The sequence below is a fragment of the Sceloporus undulatus genome, chromosome 7 (genome assembly GCF_019175285.1).
Source record: "Sceloporus undulatus isolate JIND9_A2432 ecotype Alabama chromosome 7, SceUnd_v1.1, whole genome shotgun sequence".
Lineage (NCBI taxonomy): Eukaryota > Metazoa > Chordata > Lepidosauria > Squamata > Phrynosomatidae > Sceloporus > Sceloporus undulatus.
The window spans coordinates 13,033,907-13,054,102 of NC_056528.1; the positions used below are offsets into that span (position 1 = coordinate 13,033,907).

At 47.2% G+C, this 20,196-nt stretch overlaps 1 protein-coding gene across 2 annotated transcripts; it reads left to right on the forward strand.

The window, feature by feature from the left end:
- The first annotated feature begins 1,268 nt into the window (after positions 1-1,268).
- Positions 1,269-16,342, forward strand: OLFML2A (olfactomedin like 2A). Of its 2 annotated transcripts, none has more exons than XM_042477707.1 (8): positions 1,269-1,401; positions 8,153-8,416; positions 10,171-10,278; positions 10,887-11,072; positions 12,132-12,399; positions 12,655-12,915; positions 13,276-13,461; positions 13,565-16,342. In XM_042477707.1, exons 1-8 carry the CDS (start codon positions 1,312-1,314, stop codon positions 14,164-14,166), a joined length of 1,965 nt encoding a protein of 654 aa, XP_042333641.1. In that variant the 5' UTR covers positions 1,269-1,311; the 3' UTR covers positions 14,167-16,342. The 2 variants fall into 2 exon arrangements, with proteins under 2 accessions (XP_042333641.1, XP_042333642.1); XM_042477708.1 differs by having other exon boundaries at positions 13,288-13,461.
- Positions 16,343-20,196: the final 3,854 nt, after the last annotated feature.

Below are 20,196 nucleotides of genomic sequence, written 5' to 3' on the forward strand. Positions count from 1 at the left end.
AGGCTTTGGGCCCTCAGATCTTTGCATGCCAGCCCCGGCGCCAGCGCTATAATTCCTCCAAAGCCACTCAGCTGTCTACACACCCATGCATGGACTAATTCAATGCGCAGATGTTAGGTTGCTTTGAACATGGGCCGAAGAATTGGAGGCACATCAAGCAGGACCCCAGTTCCTCCGTGGGGCCTGGCTTCTCATGGCACCACTTTGATCCAGGTTCCTTTCTCTTCTCCCCTAGGCACCTCCCCACCCATTTGTAGTTGGCAAGGGTTGTGGCTATGCATCATGCCACCCACCAGGTTCGGACAGCCGCCCAGAGAAGTCTGCAGAGCTTTCCTTTCTCTCCCACTTTGCCAATCCCCCTTGGAGCAGGTGGGCGCTTCTGCACCTGTTGCCAAATACTGATTCCCCAACCGCTCCCTGACCACAGCCTTGGCAAGGCATTTTTTAACCCACTCAGCAGGTCAGTGCAGGATCACCACCTAAAAAGAGATGCCAGGCAAAAGTCAGACATATAAAGGACTTGGTGTGTGCCTTCAAGTCCTTTCCTATGGTAACCCTAAGGCAACCTTATCATGGGGTTTTCTTGGCAAGATTTTTCCAAGTGCCATTGCTTTCCCCTGAGGCTGAGAGAGTGTGACTTGCCCAGGGTCACCTCCATGGCTGAGCAGGAATTCGAACCCTGTTCCCTCAGCCCAATGGCCAAACCACTGCACCAGGCTGATAGTCCAAGGCAGTTGGTCTTCCAGATGTTTTGGACTCCAGCTCTTAGAATTCTCAGCTGTTTGATCCAAGCTGCTTGGGGCTTCTGGGAGTTGGAGTTCAAAAAACAGCAATGTTGGGAACCTCTGGGACTCCAGCGCTTCAACCACTACACTCACAGCTCTGTACTCCAGTCTGCATTCAGGCTGGGGATTCTGGGCTTTGAAGTCCCCAAAAAATCCCTTGGACTTTTTCCTCCTGGTTTCCAACGTTTTGCTGCTAATTCTGGGCGAGCCTTTCTTCCCAGCTCTCTGGATTCCCAGGAAGACCCCAACCGGCCTTAGGCAAAGGGACTGCTGGGCTGAGACCCATCCCAAGAGGGAGGGACCCCTGTCCAGGCCAAGGAGGAGGCCAGGCAGGAAGAAAGCCCTCCTTCCCTAAGCCAAGCCTCCTCTTCCTCCTCCTCCTCCTCCTCCTTCCCTCTTGTCCAGCTGGCTGGCTTTGGACGGCTCAGTCAGAGCCTGGCAGGAGCCCCAGCAGGACAGAGGGATGGGCAGAAGGAGAAGAAGCAGAGGCTTCCCTGGGAGAGTCCAGTCCCCTCCTGCCATCCCCATGGACCAAGGATGCCTTCGGGGGTCTACCCTCCTGGGCTGGCTATGCATTGCCCTCCTGGTCCCTCTCCATCCAGTGGATGCTGCCAAGGTAGGTGAAGAGCACCCTCAAGGTGGGCACCAAGCCCCTGGATGCCTATTGTCCTTCCAGGAGAGACCCCTCTCCATGCCAGGCTTCCTTGGGGCCACCAGTCTTTCTCTTGCCCTGGCTGTTTTGGGTGTGTTGTGTGCTGTGTGGCTTTTGGAGACCATATCACAAGGTTTTCTGGGCAAGACTGGCTCAGAAGGGGTTTGGCTTTGCCTTCCCCTGAGGCTGAGAGAGTGTGACATTGGTGATTGTGTATCTTCAAGTAGTTCCAGTATACTGATGGAGACCCTAACTAAGGCAACCCTGTCATAAACCAAGCTGGCCAAGAAAATCATTGGGGGGGGGTCCTGGTAAGTTTTGTTCAGAGATGGTTTGTTTTATTTAGCCTATCCCTGAGGCTGAGAGAGTGTGGTCGTGCGGGTGAAAGTGGTTTTGGACTCCTGGAGACCCCATCACAGAGTTTTCTTGGCAAGTTTTGTTCAGAGCAGATTTGCCCTTGCCTTCCTCTGAGGCTAAGAGGATGTGCTCTTTGCTGTGTTGTGTGGGTGCAAGTCACTTTTTAGCTTTCCTATCCCAGGATTTTCTTGGCAAGATATGTTCAGAGGGGGTGTTGACCATGTCTTCCCTTGAGGAGTGTGTGACATTTGTTGTTGTGTGCCTCCAAATCATTTTTGACCTGGTAGATGGGGTTTGGTATTCCGAACTTGTCCCAGGGAAGTTTCTGACTTTTTAGGGCTATCAAGTCTTTCCATGTTTATGGTTCAACATTGGCATTTTAAGATGATGAGAGCGGTCTCTGAGCTTGTGCAGAGCACAACTCCTTCGACAAGAAGGTAAATCCAGTCCCACTACAGATTTATCTAGGTATTCTCCACGTTGCACCTGCAATTCAGGGTTGCTGCTTTTGCCAGTACACTCTCTTACAGAATTGAAGCAGATATGAGACAAGGTATTGTGGAATTATTATTATTATTATTATTATTATTTTACATGCAGTTGGACACAAAATGTGCAGCTGGGAAGGAAAATATGTAGTTGGAGAGGTATTAGATGTGTATTTGGGGAGGGGAAAATTGGATAAAAATACAACCCACATACTTGCGCATTTGTTCATTCGGAAGTTAAACAGCATGCAACCGTCTCAACGTTTGGTTGCATTTTGATTCCAGTGTGAGGTTTCTGACAAAACATTCATGCACTTGGGACAATCTACTTGGTCAATAACCACTGGCCAGAGGATGGCATGGCTGCTCATATATGTGGGTTGGGGGAGTGATGGGAAGGGGTGTCTTCCAGTGTCTCAACCCAGTCTGGACTTGGCTTTGCTCCCAGTCAGCTTTGCACGGTTTGCTCCAGACTCTTTCTCAATCGGATGAGGCTGACTCACCCAATGGCTTTCTGGGGATAGATTAATCCTTCATTTTCACCAATACGCTGCCAAAGACAATCAAGGAAGACATGTTTTTCGCCCACGCCGGGGCCACAAGGTGGTGACGCCTTGCATCGGGGCAAGGGAAGCACGCCTCCCCACCCACCACCCTTCATTCAGCCCCCAACTTTTGGGTGCCATTTCCAGCAAAGAACAGGTGTGTGTGTTTATGTTTGCTTGTGCATGCTTGCAAGGGGGATAATTTCTTTTCAAAGACTACATTCCTGCAGCGACAGCTAGCTAGTTGTCAGGGCTGACCCCCTCCTTAAGCAAAGGATGGAAAAGTTACTTATTTGGACCACAATGTGGTCTGAATTCCAAGATCTGCTATTCTACACTATGCCATTGGGTGCTATGAGCCAGAAATATTGTCACCATTTTAAGTTGTTGAGCATGGTACTCTTGCAGTTTGTGGGATTTCCAGCTCAGTGTGCTGAATTGACTCATCTGGCATGGAATGATGTTCACCTTAATTTGGTTATAGAGTGCACACCCATTTATTATTATTATTATTATTATTATTTATAGTATTTATACTCCACTCTTCAGCCAAAAGGCTATCAGACATTTGATGCTCTAAGCAAAATATCTTGGGCTGACCCCATTGGTTGTTCATATCAGAGCAGAACCTTTGATCCATCCAGATGTTTTGGCATATAGCCCCAATATTGTCAAGAGTAAGGGAATTTAATTCCCTGTCCTATTGCATTGCAGAAACCTGCAGCCGCTGTTATAAATCAGGGATGGGATCCAGGGGTGCAATTTACTGTCCGGGGGTAAAATGCATTAATGTCCCACCTGAGCATGGCCACTGCTGCCGTCTTGTCTGCCAGGGCAAGGAACTGGGGCCAGGGCATCAAGAGTCAGATGTCTTCTGAAAGCCACCATGCAGATGCCAGCACTTGGGTGTCAAATTGGAATTAAATCCAGGTCTGTGTATTTAAATAGAAGCAGACTGCTGGAAGAGAGGAGACCAGCTTTCTTTCCTTCGTTTTCCCTCCTGGCACTGGTTATGCCAGTTTCATGCCACGTCTGTTTGCAACAAAGGTTTCCGGTGGAGGTTGAAGGAAGGACACAGCAAGAACATTGCTGCAGGCTATGTCTTGGGAAAGATGTCAGGTCCAGACTCAGGTCTGGGAAATGAGGACCAGCCCAGGAATGAGTGGTGTGAGAGTTGTTATTGAAGAGAATTGGTGGCACAAAAGGGCCCTCGGATCAAGCCCTTGTGTGTAGCCCTGTCTTCCAGTCTGGTTTATTAGTTGGAAAGCTGGGTCTATCCATCATCTGAAGCATTCTACAATACCTCACACTGTTACTCTGGGATATTGTGGGAATATAAAATGGTAGCTAAGCACTACCCATCACTGCTTATAGCAATTGGGCAAAACATGACATTAAAATAAAGACAGAGTTCAGGCAATAGCAGCAGGGCCTTGATTCACATCCCTTCCAACATTTCAAAGGTGAAATCCAGGATATCTGTGGCCTGACAGCATCAGGTCAAGATGGCCAAGGAGGAGCATCAAGGAGGAGGAACACACAAGCTAGGAGAGGCTGCAGCAGTTTGCTTTTGCTTGAGTTTCCTGAGAATGACAAGACTGCTCCTTTCTCTCCCCCTCTGAAATAATTTTGTGCAGACTCCTTTTGCACTTTGAGGTCAGTTTGCAGCAACGGAAATAAGTTGAAGACAAGGGGGGAGAGTAGGAGAGAAACTGGGACATTTTAAAAGCAGCTGAAAAAATGGGTTGGCGGAGGATTAACTGGGACCCTGCCTGCCAAATCAGGACATTGGGAAGGTATGGACCCATCCCTAATAGTTGCCCAAAGATACTTGGAGATGTGCATACAGAGTTGCATGGTGCACAGCAAAGGTGGGAATCATATGACTCTCCAGATGTTTAAGAAGAGCAATTCCTAGCATCCTTCATCCCTGGCTTGGGTTGCTGGGAGTTGCAGCCCAACAACATCTGGGATAGTCTGCATGTTTCCTGCCCTTGAGCTTCAGAAAGGGTGGGAAATCTCTTTCAGCCTGGCGGCCAGATTCTATTTCAGATAAGTTTATTTTAGGGGGGAGGCGTAATGCAATGATAGATGGGAAAAGAAGAGAAATGGCAATGTATTTTGCCTTAAATCTCCTTTTGCCATTAAGTGAGGCTTAGGAGAGGCATTTCAACCTTGTGGCGTGGAAAATACGTTTGCAAAAGTTGGGAATGCAACCAAGGGTTGTGTCACGGAGGAGGAGGTGTGGCTGTATGGGAAATGCCAAAGGGCCAGATTCGGTCCCCAGGGTTTCAGGGTCCACCACACCCTCGAAAGGCAGGAAACTGGAGAAGTTTCTTTCTTCTTGGGTACTTTGCTCTGCCCTGCGGAGCATCTGTCTTCCCACAGTCCCTGCTTGGCTAGTTTGGAGCAAGAGGGGCATCACACTCAACCCAGCAATGTCTACTGGGAGAATGGCTGCCTTCAATGGCTCCTCCAGTTCCAGACCCCCCAAGCAAGTTGTTGATCTTCTCTTTCCAGGATGCCCTGAGAAGCCAATCTGTGGGAAGTTGGGCTCTCTGCCATTTTCTTTGTCTGGAAGTGGGCTAAGCAAACTACCACCGACAGGCGTGGAATCTGCTGTGCAAACTGGGCAAAAAGCAAGGCTGGGAAAGTTGGTCTAGGGGTCTTCCGGGGCCTTTTACTCCCGCTACAGATTTGTGATTTTTGTCTGTTTCCGGAGGGCTTTGATCTGCAACTTTGCCCATCCATTCTGGCACCGAGTCAATGAATTAGATCAAGAGACACCGATTCCATTTCTCCCAGGGATGGATGGAGGCAAAATGAAAGCATTGCCTGCCAAAATAACAACCCCGCACCTGACAAAATGTTCCTTTAGTCTCCAAATTTCTAGCGTTTCTGCATTTGAGCGAGGTGGTTTCTCTCTGCTTTAAAAATCCCAGATGGATGAGTTTGGAGGGCCACTATGGAGTTTATCGCACTGGGACTAATTTTGACATTAAATAAAGTGCATTTAAAGCATCCTGCAAATGAAGTGGAAATGGCGAATAATTGCGCAAATGATGATCACCCGCAATTGAATAAATAATGTGATAGCGGAAATGCGTTGTCGCTGAAATCCCGAAAGTAAAAATATGTGTGTTAATGCTTTTTTGTGACCAGTTTAATGGCGGGTTTTGTGCAACATCATGTGAAATTGTTTCACGTAATTACGTGATTTTTGCGGGCTATTCATGGGATAAACTCCCGATCTCCTTCGTGTGATAAACTCCAAAGCAGCCTTGCGTGCCTCAGGGCCACACTTTTCCCCCTGGGTTTTCCTTTTTTCCAAAGTGGCTTAAGGCCAGCTATAATTTTTCAGCTTGTGTCTGTCATCAGCTCCAATACCTAGGAGAGGCAATGTCAGGCCGGGACAAGCAGAATAGGCATTTAATTCCCTCTTTTATGGGACCTGGCATTGAGAGCCTGCCTTGTTCTTCAGACTGAATACTTGGTGGGTCCCTCCAGAGATCTTTTCTTGCTAATGGTGGCGCTGCTAATGGGTGCAACACCCTTTGGTCAAGGAGGTCGAGGGGCAACGCTTGGGCAACGCTTGAAAAAAGGAAGAACAAATGTCAGGCTCATTTATTTTAAAAATAATAGATCTCTTGCATTTCTCTTGGAGGGCTGGGTCAGCTGGATGCCAGATGAAGTGGTTGGCACACATGGGAGGTAGTCGAAGCTTTTCTGGGCTGCCTTTCCTTGGCAGACATTTCCTTTGAAGTGTTTCTTAAGCAGGTAAAGAGGCTTTAAGCAGAGGCTTAAAGGTGTGCTGGAAGAGGGATGTTAAAGGCACCACCAAGCACAGGGAAAAGGGCTGGGTCCTGGCATCCTTGGCCAAGAATCTGGTAACAGTTTCCCTCAGATTGAGGTTGAGGCTGCATCCACACTGGAGAAATAACCCAGTTTGGCATGGCTTTAACTGCCCTGGCACAGGGCTATGGTATTCTGGAGTTGGAGTTTGTTGTGGGCCCAGAGCAAAGTAGAGCTCCCAGAATTCCATAGCCTTGAGCCAGAAAGAGTTAAAGCCAAACCAGGTTATTTCTCCAATGTGGATGCAGCCTGGTTGTGTGAGAGACAGAGAGAGAGTTGGGAGGAGGATGCCATTCTTCCCAAATTTAGCAGCCGCGTCTCAGTCGGGGGTGCCAGTGTGGGACAACATCCTGCCACCTGGCGCTTTGTGCCAAAGGTTGCTCCTAAATCTGTTGGCTTGATCAAGATTTCCCTCGGTCCAGATTGCAAGTCCGGCCCGTGCGGTTCCTGTTTAAGGAAGCCGTTTCCAAAACACTCCAAAACACTTTTGTGCGTCTGTATTCGGGGACAGGAGCAAAAAACGTTGTGTGACATGAGTCCTTAGGTTGTCACAGGGACTAGACTTTTACCTTGCTCTGCCCAACAGGTCCCAGAAGATCCTATTAATTAGAATCCATTTTAACCTAACCTCCTTCTTCATGTGTTCCTCAGAGGCACTCCAGCCTTCTCAAGCATCTGCTGCTCCCATTAAATGGAGGAAGGATTTGGGAAATCAGGGATGGAGGTGGAATCACTGCAAAAGGAAGCAGTCTGGGTTACATCTGTGGATGAGATAGCAAGACCCTCTCTCTCCTTTGCCTCCCTTTGGATCGCGGCCATGCCAGATCAGGATTTTTCCAACTTCCGTTTCCACTCCCCATTCCCCTTCTGAGCCTTGTTCGACAAACCTCCCTTTGATCTAAAGCCTTGTTTTCCTGTTTGCTCAGGTGAACAAACTTCCAGACTGACACTGGCTGATGAATTTAGGCTCATCCAATTTGGACAGGGGCCTCCCTCTTTCTGTGCGACTCTCTTTACTTACTTTGAAGACCCAGAAACAATGCACGTTTCACTCGAGTTTGTTTGCTATTTCCATTTAAAACTAGCACATCTGCCTGGAGGTGAACCTAAAAGAATCCCAATCTAACGTCGTCGGTGTGTTATTCTACAGCTCACAATCGGCTGGATTCATGCACCAGCTAAGGAAACGGCAGCTTTAGGGACACAGGTTATTGAAAATGCAAAAAAAGCAAAATAAGTGCATGAATTAAGAAAATCCCTGTTCTATTTTTTCTGGAAAACCTATATCATCGACTAGTAGAGATTCAAGGCAGGATTTCCCAAGAATTTGTGTTATTACCACTTGGTGAGGGATTTACTAAATGGGACATGTGAGGAATCTGGGACACGCACATGGAGCCATGGGGCAGAAAATCCCAGCACTGCTGCATGTCAACCATCATGTCTGCTTTTAAAAAAACCCCCCCTTTACAGGTGTTTGGTGAAACAGACCAGGTGCGCATGACATCCGAAGGTTCAGATTGCCGGTGCAAGTGCATTCTGCGTCCTCTGAGCAAAGATGCCTGTAGCCGCCTCAAGGAGGGCAGTGTCCGGGTGGAGGACTTCTACACGGTGGAGACGGTCAGCTCAGGGGCCGACTGTCGCTGTTCCTGCACCGCCCCACCAGCCTCCCTTAACCCCTGCGAGAACGAATGGAAAATGGAGAAGCTGAAGAAACAGGCTCCCGAACTCCTCAAGGTAACAAAAGCATTTCAGGTGACGATGGAGGAAGTGTGAGATGTGATGGCCATGCAGGCCTACAGATACACCTTTGCCATATCTTTGAGGTTCTCAGTAGCAGAGAGTCTTGTCTTGAAAGTAGAAGACCCAAGGGTTCAAGTCTTAGGATATCCAAGGATTCTGCCTGAACTCCACATGTCTTTTCAATCCTGCTGCCTTTTAGAAAAGACAGTTTTCAAAGAACTGTTTTTTAATTGCTTTTCATCTTTTTGAATGTATATTTGAAATTGCTTTAATATTGTGGTATGTCTCCATGTTCCTCTTTGCATGTTTTAGCAGTATTGGACTTGTTTCAAGTGTAAGCCACCTTGAGTCCTAATTTGGGAGGAAAGGTATGAAATAAATAATTTCTGAGACTGTTATATATCAAATCTTTTCTTTGGTCTAGCTGGTTCAATAGCATCTATCATCATCATCATATTTATTTGTAGCACACCTTTTTGCCAAAATTAGGAGTTAAGGCGGCTTATACTTGATACAAATCCAATGCAAGAACCATAAGGACTTGAATCTTACCTTATTTTTTTAAAGGAGGGGCTGCAGCTCTGTGATTTTTACATTCAGAAAATCAATTTTCAATCCCCGGCATCTCCACCTACCATGGGGAAAGATTCCCACCTGAAACCCAAAAGCAGTAGATGGACCAATGGTCCTATCTTCCTATATGTGTCCTCTTTTAAGTCATGGGTGAGCAAACCACAGTCTAATTTCAAGAATTATCCTTGAATTATCAGGCCAGGTCTCTGGCAAGAGCAGACTGCTAACCCATCTTGGAGCAGCAAGGAGGAAAAAGAGGGGACTGGGAGAGAGGCAAGGGAGGAGGAGGTGATGGAGGAAAAGGAAAAGGTCACAGAAAGGAAAAAGAGGACTAGCAGAGAGAAAGAGGAGAGAAAGGACTTCCTTTTGGTCTCATCCTACCTGCAGGTGGCTTTGTCCCCAGGGAGCCAGAATAGAAATGCTGGAGCCTCAAACACACCCAAAATGACTAGCCTGGGATGAGGCCCTGCCCCTGACATTATCTTGCAAAACTGAACTGCCAAGACTCCTATGTGAGTTGACCCTCCTTAGGCATTATGAACCAGAAGTTCGTAACTTAGCACAATGATCAAGCATTAAGCAATAGCAAGACAGTGGTTGTCATTGAGTCCTCCTCCCAGGCTCATAATGAAGGCTGTCTGCAATCTGTTCTGTGTGGGAGGAAGTTGCACGGGATGCATGGATCACATTCCTGAATGGACATTGTGCGTGTAAGAAGAGTCTTCATATTTAAGGGTGTTTCAGCAAGCAGGCAAAATTATTAGCAACCTATTTGCAGTGTTAAAGGCCCTCCCTATCCTAAGAACCATTCTGGGGGCTCTGCTTCATCCTACCAGGCCTTGGTATGTGGCCACCAACCATTTACACCTAAAGGAATGAGAGAAGCATTTCCCACCTTTGTCTTAAAAGTTCTGTTCCTCATTCCTAGAAGCAGGAGGGCTCTAAAATATGTATGTGAATGTTGTTTGGATGCTCTTTATGGTGGCAAGGGCCGGCACTGAGTAGGTAGATTTGTGTTCTTTTTTGCGTCGTGGTCCTGGTCTGAATGGAAGGATGTGATGGGACGTTGAAAGGAAAAGGAACAAGTGGAAATATGCTGATCAAGTCTCTGTAGGTTAACTCAGAGCCCATGGATTGTTCTTGTTCTTGCACTCCCCATGCTGTCTACCATGAAGTTGCAGTCCATGGTTGACCTGCTTGAAGGAACCCTCTACAGTATGGACATGATGAAAGTCCATTCGTACATTAACAAGGTGGTGGCACAGATGAACACCCTTGAAGAGGTAAGAAAGGGTGAAGATTTGGGGGGGGGGGGTGAAAGAAGGAATCCAAAAGGTTGGAGCTAATGCTTCCTCTGCTCAGTCATAACTTAGAAAAGTTCCTGGGAGGATTCTCACACATATTTCCAAACTCTGGTCCTGGCACAGCTTACTCAAGGATCTCTTTGTCCCAATGAGAAACGCAAAAGGCAGCAATAGATTATTCCTTGAGGCATCGGTGAGAATGGATTGCACCACCCCATACCTCTCTTTGAATCATAATGTTGGAAAGGCTCCTTAAGGGCCATCTAATCCAACTCCCTGCCATGGAGGAATCCACTGCTGAAGCACCCCTGTTCTTCAAGTGGGATTAACCAGAGCTTGGAAATATTCCTTTTTTGGGGGGGGGACTACAACTCCCATATTTCCTTAGCTTCTTCAAGCTTTGTCTAGGACTCTCTGAGATCCTAGGACCTCCAAGTCCTTAAAAAGTAATATTTCCAAGTTTGGATAATAGCACTGAGCCTGCTGGCACCAGTTGTCCTGGGCAGCTGGGCAGCAGCTGGGGAGACACAGAGGAGTTTCATGTTTCCCCCAACTTCCCCTCCTTTTCCTCCTCCGCCTTGCCATAGACCATCAAGACAAACCTGAGCCGTGAGAACGACTTCATGAAAGAGAGCGTCCTGCACCTAAGCAACCAGATGAAGCGTTATGAGAATTATTCGGACATCATGATGGGCATTAAGAAAGAGCTGTCCAGCCTGGGCTACCAGCTTCTGCAGAAAGATGCTGCTGCAGCCCCAGAACATAAAGCGCAGGTTAGTCATGTCTTCCCACCATCTGACCCATCCTTGCCAACCACCAGGATTGGAAGCTTCATGCATTCTGTCACACCTGTGATTTAACTCCAAATAAATGCCTCCCAAACTGCAGCCATGCTCTGGGGACCAAGGCAGGGCCTAAAATTGTGTGTGGGATAAAACAATTCCCAATTGTTGCCTTGACCCAATTAGGGAGCATTTTGGTGAAGAAAAATGGAAATTTATATTTTGGGGATGGGGAAAATAGAAGAGATAGCCCCCCACAGCCCCCTTGAGGATCTGTGTGGCCCCCTAACCTCCAACAGTTGACTATCCTTCGAGTTAAAGAGCCCAGTTGTGAAGAAGAAGAACAAAGTTCTTCGCTCATCACCTCCTGAATCTCCCATTATCTGATATCATCTGGGTAAAAATGTGAGCAATCAAGCTGTTAAAACTTAGTGACACTGTAAGATTAAAAAGGGCTTTGCATCTGAAGACTTTTGCGCTACTGTCGGTTGTGTTTAGCATTTCAATTATTTGTTACTGATTCATTTTATTAGTTAGCTAATTTGAGTGCCACCACTCCCAGAATGGGTCACAGGGGTACAGAAAGGAGGGTGACTGTTTTTGGAAGTGCACCACAACTCCCAAGCACTTTAATGCGACCTTGGACAGAAGGCAAACCTACCATTGGCACTGACCAGCCTGTGCTACACAATCTACACTCCTTGTTGCTTTGGAACAATTGTGCTAACAGCTGCTCCTCTTTCTCCTCCTTATTGCCCTTTGGGCCAGCTGTTCACTTCTCTAAACTGCCAAGAATTCAAGACGCCAAGCCATGATGGCCTAGAACACATTTCTCATTTTTTGAAAGCCTGAGATGTAGATATGGGTCAGACAGCTTCCTTGGCTGGTGTGATCTTTCACTGAAATTCCCTGCAAGTAAGATGAGATCAGTAACTTCTTTGCCCTAGAAAGTGAACTACCTCCATTGCCTCCTTTATGGTGCCCTGCCATGCTACCTCTACCCGTAATTATTGTTCCTTGGTCTCCCGAACTAATCAGTTTTCTTCTTAGGACACGTCTGGTGGCAAAAGCAAGGATGGAACTGGGAAGTATTCTGGCCCTAGGAAGAGCCTGGGGGACAAACCCACCCCAAGGACCTCCAAGGAGAAGCATCTCAAAGGAGAGAAGCAAAGGAAGGAGAGCAGCAAAAGCCGGACGGTTACAACACAGCCGACTGCCAAGCCCAGATCTTTGGGTCACCAGCAGGCGGTGATCCGAGGGATCACTTACTACAAAGCTGGGCATCGGGAAGAAGCAGAGGAGCTGGTGAGCAACCGGGGTGAGTAGTAAAAAGAGGGGCTTGGATGGAGTGGGACTGTGAAGCCATCTGGAGGACTTGGAAAGTCAGCCAAGGTATTTGGGCAACAGGGCAGAAAATGCCACAAGTATTTCTCTCCATGTCTAGCAATGCCAGTACAAAAACCAAAAAATAAATGATAATAACCATTTGCTTCCCATTTGTGACACTCCAAATCTGCTGCTGGAAACACCACCACCCTAAAGGTAGAGACAGCTCTGTGATTGTTCTTTGCAGAGACTTCTATAAAGGAAGCCACAAATGTGGAACAGCAAGAGGAGGGCAAAGCTTCTGATTCTGCCCATCCAGCTGAAGTGCTCCAACCAAGGGCAGGAGAAAACCCAGTAACAGCTTCCCATCCCAGTACTACCAGTACAACCACCCAAGCGCCCACCACCACTTCATCTCCTAGGACCAGCAGCCGAGGTCTCCCAGGCACTGGTCTACCCATTGGAGAGCGTGGTGACGTTACTGAGGGGCCTGCGACCCCCAACCATGGTAAGTACAAAGGCAATGATGGCTGGGGGAGTTTGGGTGTGGCAATCCAAACAAGAAATGGGGTTTTTTCCAAGCTCTGGTTCCAAGTAACTTTGGAGAAATCCAAGGAGCTGGCAAATTTTAGAACTGAAGAAGAAATGGTTAAAGTGAATATGTTCTTCCTAGCTTGTTAAAATTATCAACACCAAGGTTAGAATTCAAAATGTTAATCAGTACAACACCAACAAACTAGAGGTGGGAATACTGTGGCTACCTAGATGTTGCCAAACACCAGTGTTTCCAAGTCAGGGGGGACAAAGGCAGTATTTTGACTCCCCATGGCAAGCCCCAAAATGTTCTCTCTCTGTTTTGGCTTTTCAGTTCGTGAAGCAGAGTGTGAAGGAACTCTGGAAGCCATTGAAGCCCCTGAGAAGCAGCACAGCTACGGGCGCAATGAGGGAGCCTGGATGAAAGACCCTTCCGCTAAGGATGAACGCATCTATGTCACCAACTACTACTATGGGAACAGCTTGGTGGAGTTCAGAAACCTGGACAACTTCAAACAAGGTGAGGAGGGGGTGAGATAAGTCAAAAGAGGAGGAGCTACCTGGATGGTGGGTGGGACTTCAAAATGGTATGGGTTCAAGAGTGCCCCTATGTTTTGTCTCAGGGCGTTGGAGCAACCTTTACAAGCTGCCGTACAACTGGATCGGGACCGGTCATGTGGTGTTCCAGGGCGCTTTCTACTACAACCGGGCCTTCACCAAGAACATCATCAAGTATGACTTGCGGCAGCGCTTTGTGGCAGCCTGGTCCATGCTGCACGACGTGGTGTACGAGGACACCACGCCGTGGAAGTGGCGAGGCCACTCGGACATTGACTTTGCCGTGGACGAGAGTGGCTTATGGGTGATCTACCCAGCGGTGGACTATGACTACACCCAGCAGGAAGTCATTGTGGTGAGCAGGCTGGATCCTGGAGATCTGTCGGTCCGCAGGGAGACCACCTGGAAAACGGGGCTGAAACGCAACTCATACGGGAACTGCTTCATCATCTGTGGGATCCTCTATGCTGTGGACGAGTACAACACCAAGGAAGGCCAGGTGACCTACGCCTATGACACCCACACAGACACTGAGGCCAACCCTAAGCTCCCTTTCGTCAATGAGTTTGCCTTCACCACACAGATTGACTATAACCCAAAGGAGAAGGTCCTCTATGCTTGGGACAATGGCCACCAGGTCACCTACAGACTACGCTTTGTGTCTTGAGTGTCCAGCCCTCCAGAATGGGTCATGTGCAGGTATTACAGCTTCCTCCCCCTACAGTCTCAGATGAAGGACCATCCTTGGTCCTTGGATGGACTAAACCAAGAGCAGTCCTTGGAGTGTAGAGCTGTGCATGGCTCAGCTGGTGTCACCTGTCACAATAGCTTCCCAGAGAGTGGGTCACCATCTCTGAGAGCTCCCAAGGGGTTGGCGAAGAGGAAAAGCAAAAGGAAGGGAAGCATCTCACATTAGCATTTTCCCCATTGTTAAGCCTCCCACCTTAAGGTCTTGCTTCTTCAAAGATGTTCTGGTAGAGTGTGTATATATGTATACAGATATATATGCGTGTGTGTGTAAAAGTAAGTTGTGCTGGTCCATGAGTAAACCCAAAATCCACAGTTGAGTCTTGACTTCATTGGGACCAACCAAAGTTGAACAAAACTGTGCAAGCTTTTGAGTTCCCCAGAGATCTTTTCATCAGGTTAGGCCTTTCTTTTTGGTACCACTTAATCAAATGAAGAACCCTGGCCAACCTGAAAACTTGCACACTTCCTAAATGAACGTATGATCCAACTATGGATTTTGTTTTAACTGAAGTGTGTTCCTTCCACTATTTAATGGGGCAGGATGTCGACCAGATCTGTCAAAATGGCAAATTCATTCCGCTGAAAGCAGGTCGCAAGCAACACCTGCAGAAGTTCTCCCTTCTATACAACTATTACTTTCACTCTGGCAACCCTACTTACTGGAAGAGTTGTGTGCCTCAGATGATAAAGATGCTGGGAAATGGTAGCAAGGCATGGAAGACAGAGTTGTGTACAAAGCATAGCAAAATTCCATTTTTGGACTCTCCACCTCTCAAAAAAGGAACTTTGCCAGATTCTCATTGTGAACCATGAGGCCTACCCTGCACTCCTTAAGCTAGCCTTCCAGAGCGGCAGAAGGCACAAACTCAGAATTGAAGAAAAATTCACCTATCAACCAAGTTGCCCTTTCTGCATGGAACAGAAAAAAGGGAACTCCCAGACTTCCTTTGTGTTATGTGCCTCTTTCTTCCGAGGGAGCACATCTCTCTTCGCCCTCCCCTTTTTCCTCCAGGGAATAAAATGAAAGCTGGACTTTGGCACTGGGACAATGTTGGGTTGTTTAAATGTATGGGAATTTGGCATTGCTCACGATTCAATGCTGCGACTGGGCTTAAAGCTAAATGATACCCCACGGAGAGAAAGCAGGGGGAAACAGCCAACGGGTTTGCTATTAGACAGCTGGATCGACTGCTGGGGAGAGGAACCGTTGTTAGAAGTGGGCCTGTAGGCGGTTGGATTTATTCAATATAATACGTATCTTGTGTTCCCGCACCTACTTTCTCCCGAGTGCTCTCACATGTTCAGTCAAGCTCACACTTTCTGTGGGTTGAATGTTTGGTTTGTTCATCATGGCAGCCTGGTGTTGTTGTGTGCCTTCAAGTTGTGTCTGATTGACGGTGACCCTAAGGCAAACTGATCACAAGGTTAGATTTCAGAAAGGGTTTGCCATTACCTTTAAGGATGAGAGAGTATGACTTGGCCAAGGTGGTTTTCTGTGGCCAAGCAGGGAATCGAACCCTGGTCTCCTAGAGGTCTAGTCTAAATGGCAGCCTGGGGTAATTTAAGGTATTGAGATGGGCAACTTTATTCTCCCTTGAGAAGTTTTGGACTTCTTCCAGAATCTCCAGCCTGCATGGCCAGTACTAAGATATTATGGGAGTTGTAGTCCAAAACATCTGATGTGTAGGAGGTTGCTCACACCAAGGTATGGCTGTGTTAGTGTTCATAAGTGGGGAGAAAAAAAGGGGTATCCTTTTGTGGTGGGTTTCTGATACTCTCACTTTACATTTTCAAACTTAAGGACTAGAAACTTTGAAATGCAGGCATTTTCTGGGTTCTATCTCTCTGCTGTGTTTTCCCATGCAGCCAAGGCTTGAACAAGGGACAATCCCATTAGGTTTAGGATCTCCTCTGATTTCAAACGTATCTGCTCTCCACCCATTGCTAATGCCAAAAGGAAGCTAGGAGGGAGAGAGGACGGGCGGATTCGGGTTTAGCATGATAATACTAATATTTTCACTTCTGTGTGTCTGAAAATGAATTAAATTTTAAAACAAAACTAAATACTGCACCGAGATTTATTTCCCTGATGTCAATATTTTCTTCCTCCTACAAGTTGTTATTTCCAGGAACTTAAAAAATTAATGTTTGGTTTAAAAGCTCAAGGTAATGGGAGTCCTTTTTAAAATCACTGCAGAATAATATGAAATAAATCCCACATCACGAGTAATGGACACAGTCCTTGATCAGAAACCACATACATGCAATTCTCTTGCATTTCTTTAGTTTACATCGTTTGGAGCTGAAGTCCCTTTCTTCATTACCCAATCCTGCCATGGTTCAATGCTATGAAATTCTGGGATTTGTAGTTTTGTGAGATATTTAGCTGCTTCTGTCAGAGCACTCTGGTACCACAACAAACTCTAAATCCCAGGATTGCTTAAGGTGGGAGTGGTGAGAATTAAAGCTGTGTCAAGCTGCATTATTTCTGCAGTGCAGACCAAATCTGGGATTCTGCTCTTTGGCTGCAACAGATGCGCAAAGGGCAAAAGTCTCTTGCTCAGGATGAGCTCATTCCTTCCAAGGAGAAGAGGAGGCTCTTCAGTCATCTCTCAGACCAGACCAGTCCCCTGAGCGCTCAACACGCCACAAAAAGTTGGAAGGGGGAAAGATTTGGCCTCTGCCCCCTGGCACAGCAGCCTTTTTGTTGTCTCAGCCACAGATGGTGCCAGGGGTGTGTGCTGGCCCTCCCGAGACGCCTTTGTGCATGGCACACAATCGGCCCCTTCTCATGGGACAAGCCCTTGCCAGATACGGCCTCCGTCCAGCCCCAGAGGTCTGGTGGACTCAGGAATGTGGCTGCTCTCCTCCACTTACATGCCCACGGCCATGATGTTTGGCTCCTAGGCACAGCTCCACCATAGCAGTGGCACTGAGAGCAGAAGGGAATGGAGAAGGAGGTGGCAAAAGGATATTCAGCAACGAATGGCCAGTGTTGTCTAGGGTTAGCGCAGGGGTGGCTAAGTGTTGCCCTCCAGGTATTTTTGGGTGTTTACAACTCCCATCAGGTGGAGTAGAGAGAAAGAGTTGCAAGTTCCAACTCCCATCAGGTAGAGTAGAGAGGCAGAGCTGCCAGTTCAGGATTGCGCCAAACTCAGTAGTAGTAAAATAACAACTACAACAAGCAAGCGAAATAGATCCTGCAAGCCTGACATCTGCCCACTCCTGCTTTAGAGTATCGCTTTCTCGGTCCAAGAAGTGGTGACCCGCAACCTGCGCAGATGCCATACTTTTCCGAAAGCAACAAATGCCCAGTTGAACCCACTGTTCCCACTCTGAATGGCGCCTTGACCTCCCCGTCTGGCCACCGCAAAGCCCAGTGTGCAGAGGGCACTGGGCACCCAGGACACCATCCTTGTTTCTCTTGGCCGCTTTGGGGTCAGTCAACCATTGTGCCCCAGCAAACCTCTTGCCCTTTCTCCTCAGAGAGTAGGCGTCTCTTGAGAGGCTCCATGCGCCAGCAGCTCAGCCTCCACATCAGCCCCCATTTCTGCTTTGTTTCTGAATAGTCATGGCAAAGGCTTTCGGTTAAACTGAGCTCTTGCAGTTTAAGGATAAAAAGTTATCAAAATAAGGGCTTGGGTGTTGCCCTCACATTTTCATTATCAGAAAGGTGAGGCTGCCATTTTGTTGAAAGGACTTGAAGCCACCATTTTGTGGAAAGCACCTGAGGCAGCCATTTTGTGGAAAGCACCTGAGGTGGAAATTTTGTTGATGGCACACCAGGCAGACATTTTGTTAACAGTAAACAAGCCCAGTACAAACTGCGTAAACTCCATGAGGGAACAAACTGAGGGAATAAACGTACTAAATAACATGACATTCTTGTTAAGTCAGCTTTAGCTTATGGCAACCCTATGAGTGAGAGACTTTGAAGAGAAGCTGTTATGGACAAACGTAATAAGGTCTTGCAGACTCAGACAATTTAATATTCTTAACGTGTTCCCTCAGTCAATTTGGAGGGAGTTAGTTGCTGAAATGTAAACCTGAACTTACAACTTAATTTTTAACGCATTAATAGAAAAAAGCTGAGGTAAAGTAGGGACCTATTTGACAGATGGAGAGAAGGGTGAAATGCTGGAAACTCAGGGCCCAGAAACTGAATTTGGAGCTTTATTTCATGCCCATTTGTGGCTTGTGTGTTGAGGCTGGCTATTAATAGAAGACATTTTGTGCCCAAGTTAGCAAAGAGGCAATTTTCATCAGGCTTCACACATTCAAGTGCGTTTAACTTCCAACATTGTTTTATATGGGTTTTTTTATATTAAATAAATAAATAACATTGCTGCTACATCCCATTCTATGGACAAAAGCTGACTGAACTTGCAACTGAGTTTTTGCTTTGGTACTGACCATTTACACGTATGGATGTAAGACCTGGGCAGCGAAGAAATTGGATAGGAAGAAAACCTAATGTGTTTAAGATGTGAGAAGAGTGCAGAAGATGCCATGGAAAGCCAAAAAGACAAACAAATGCGATCAGAAATCTCCCCGGAAGCCAAGAGGATGACGCTGAGGCTGCCATACTTTGCCCACGTGATGAGAAGGCATGACTCCTATAATGAAAAGACTACTAGAAGGTGAAAGAAAGAGAGGAAGACTACATGCTAGATGGATAGACTCTATTAAGGAAGCCATAAGTATGAATTTGGAGGACTTAAGAAGAGCAGCGGAGGACAAGGAGCCTTGGGGATGTCTCATCCATAGGGATGCCATGAATTGGGGATTGACTCGAAGGCAGTTAAAAACATAACATTGCCAAGGAAATAGCATCTTCTGTCAAATATGAAAGGACTGGTCAGGCAGGACATAGTCCTCTCTTCTGGCACCTAACTGCTGTCACCTTGAAGTGACCGCCTCACTTTGGCCATCGCTGGCCAGCCCTAGGGATGATGAAAGAGCAAGAAAGTTGCACCCCTTTAGTGTGGCACAATTGTGTGTTTGTATCATTTCAACACACCACAGCGGACAACGGTGGGAAACATGTTGCCATCGACCTGTGGCTTTCGTATCCTCCACCTGTGGCTACCTCAGGTGTCCTATCAATGCTGAGCTATGGCTCCTTCCTTCAGCCTTGAGCATGGGAGGCAGGCATTGGGGAAAAGAGAGAGGAAAGCTGCAACCACGAGGAAGACTGTCTGCCTTTGCTTACATGGTTGACCTTTCCCTGAAGTGCTTGTTATGCTAGCCAAAGGGAAGGAGGGATGCCCTCTCCCAGCGCTCTGGAAACATGAGGCTTCCACTGAGCATCCATTTTGGCTGACCTCCCTCCTCCTCATTTGGGACGGGACTCCTCTCTTTCTCTCTTCAGGGGGAAACTCCGGCTAGGCCCACATAATGCCCTGCGGGAAACCAAAATGCTCCTCTTTGTAATTCTTTAATGGCAGTGAACGACTAAAACCGCAAATTACCGACCGTGTGGTTAGAAAGAAAACAAGGCTCTGTGTGCCAACACGGTCCCAAGGGGTCTGTAAAAGGCATACAATATTTGTGGGAGTGAAACAATAAAAGAGATTCTGTGATGGGGGGCAGTGGTGGCGGTGGGGAGAGCCCTGAAACACAAACATTTTGTTTCTCACACAGGAACAAAATTACCCAGAAGCAAGTCTTGGGTCACTGTTGTGAGACCCTGAGCATGTGCAGAATGTCGCTTGCAGGGAGGCACAGGTCCCCATTTGAGAAATTACACCAATACATGCATTGTTTTCTATGGAAGGATGAAATAATGGAGGCCAAAGGAGTGAGATGCACACAGATCATATGATGGAGGAGCTGCTTTGAAAAAGTGGCTGCAGAGAACATCCAAACGGTCCCACATTATTTTGAGTCCAAAGCAAGGAAGGCCTCTTAAAACCAAACTCCAACAGTCAAAATTCCTTCTCAGAAC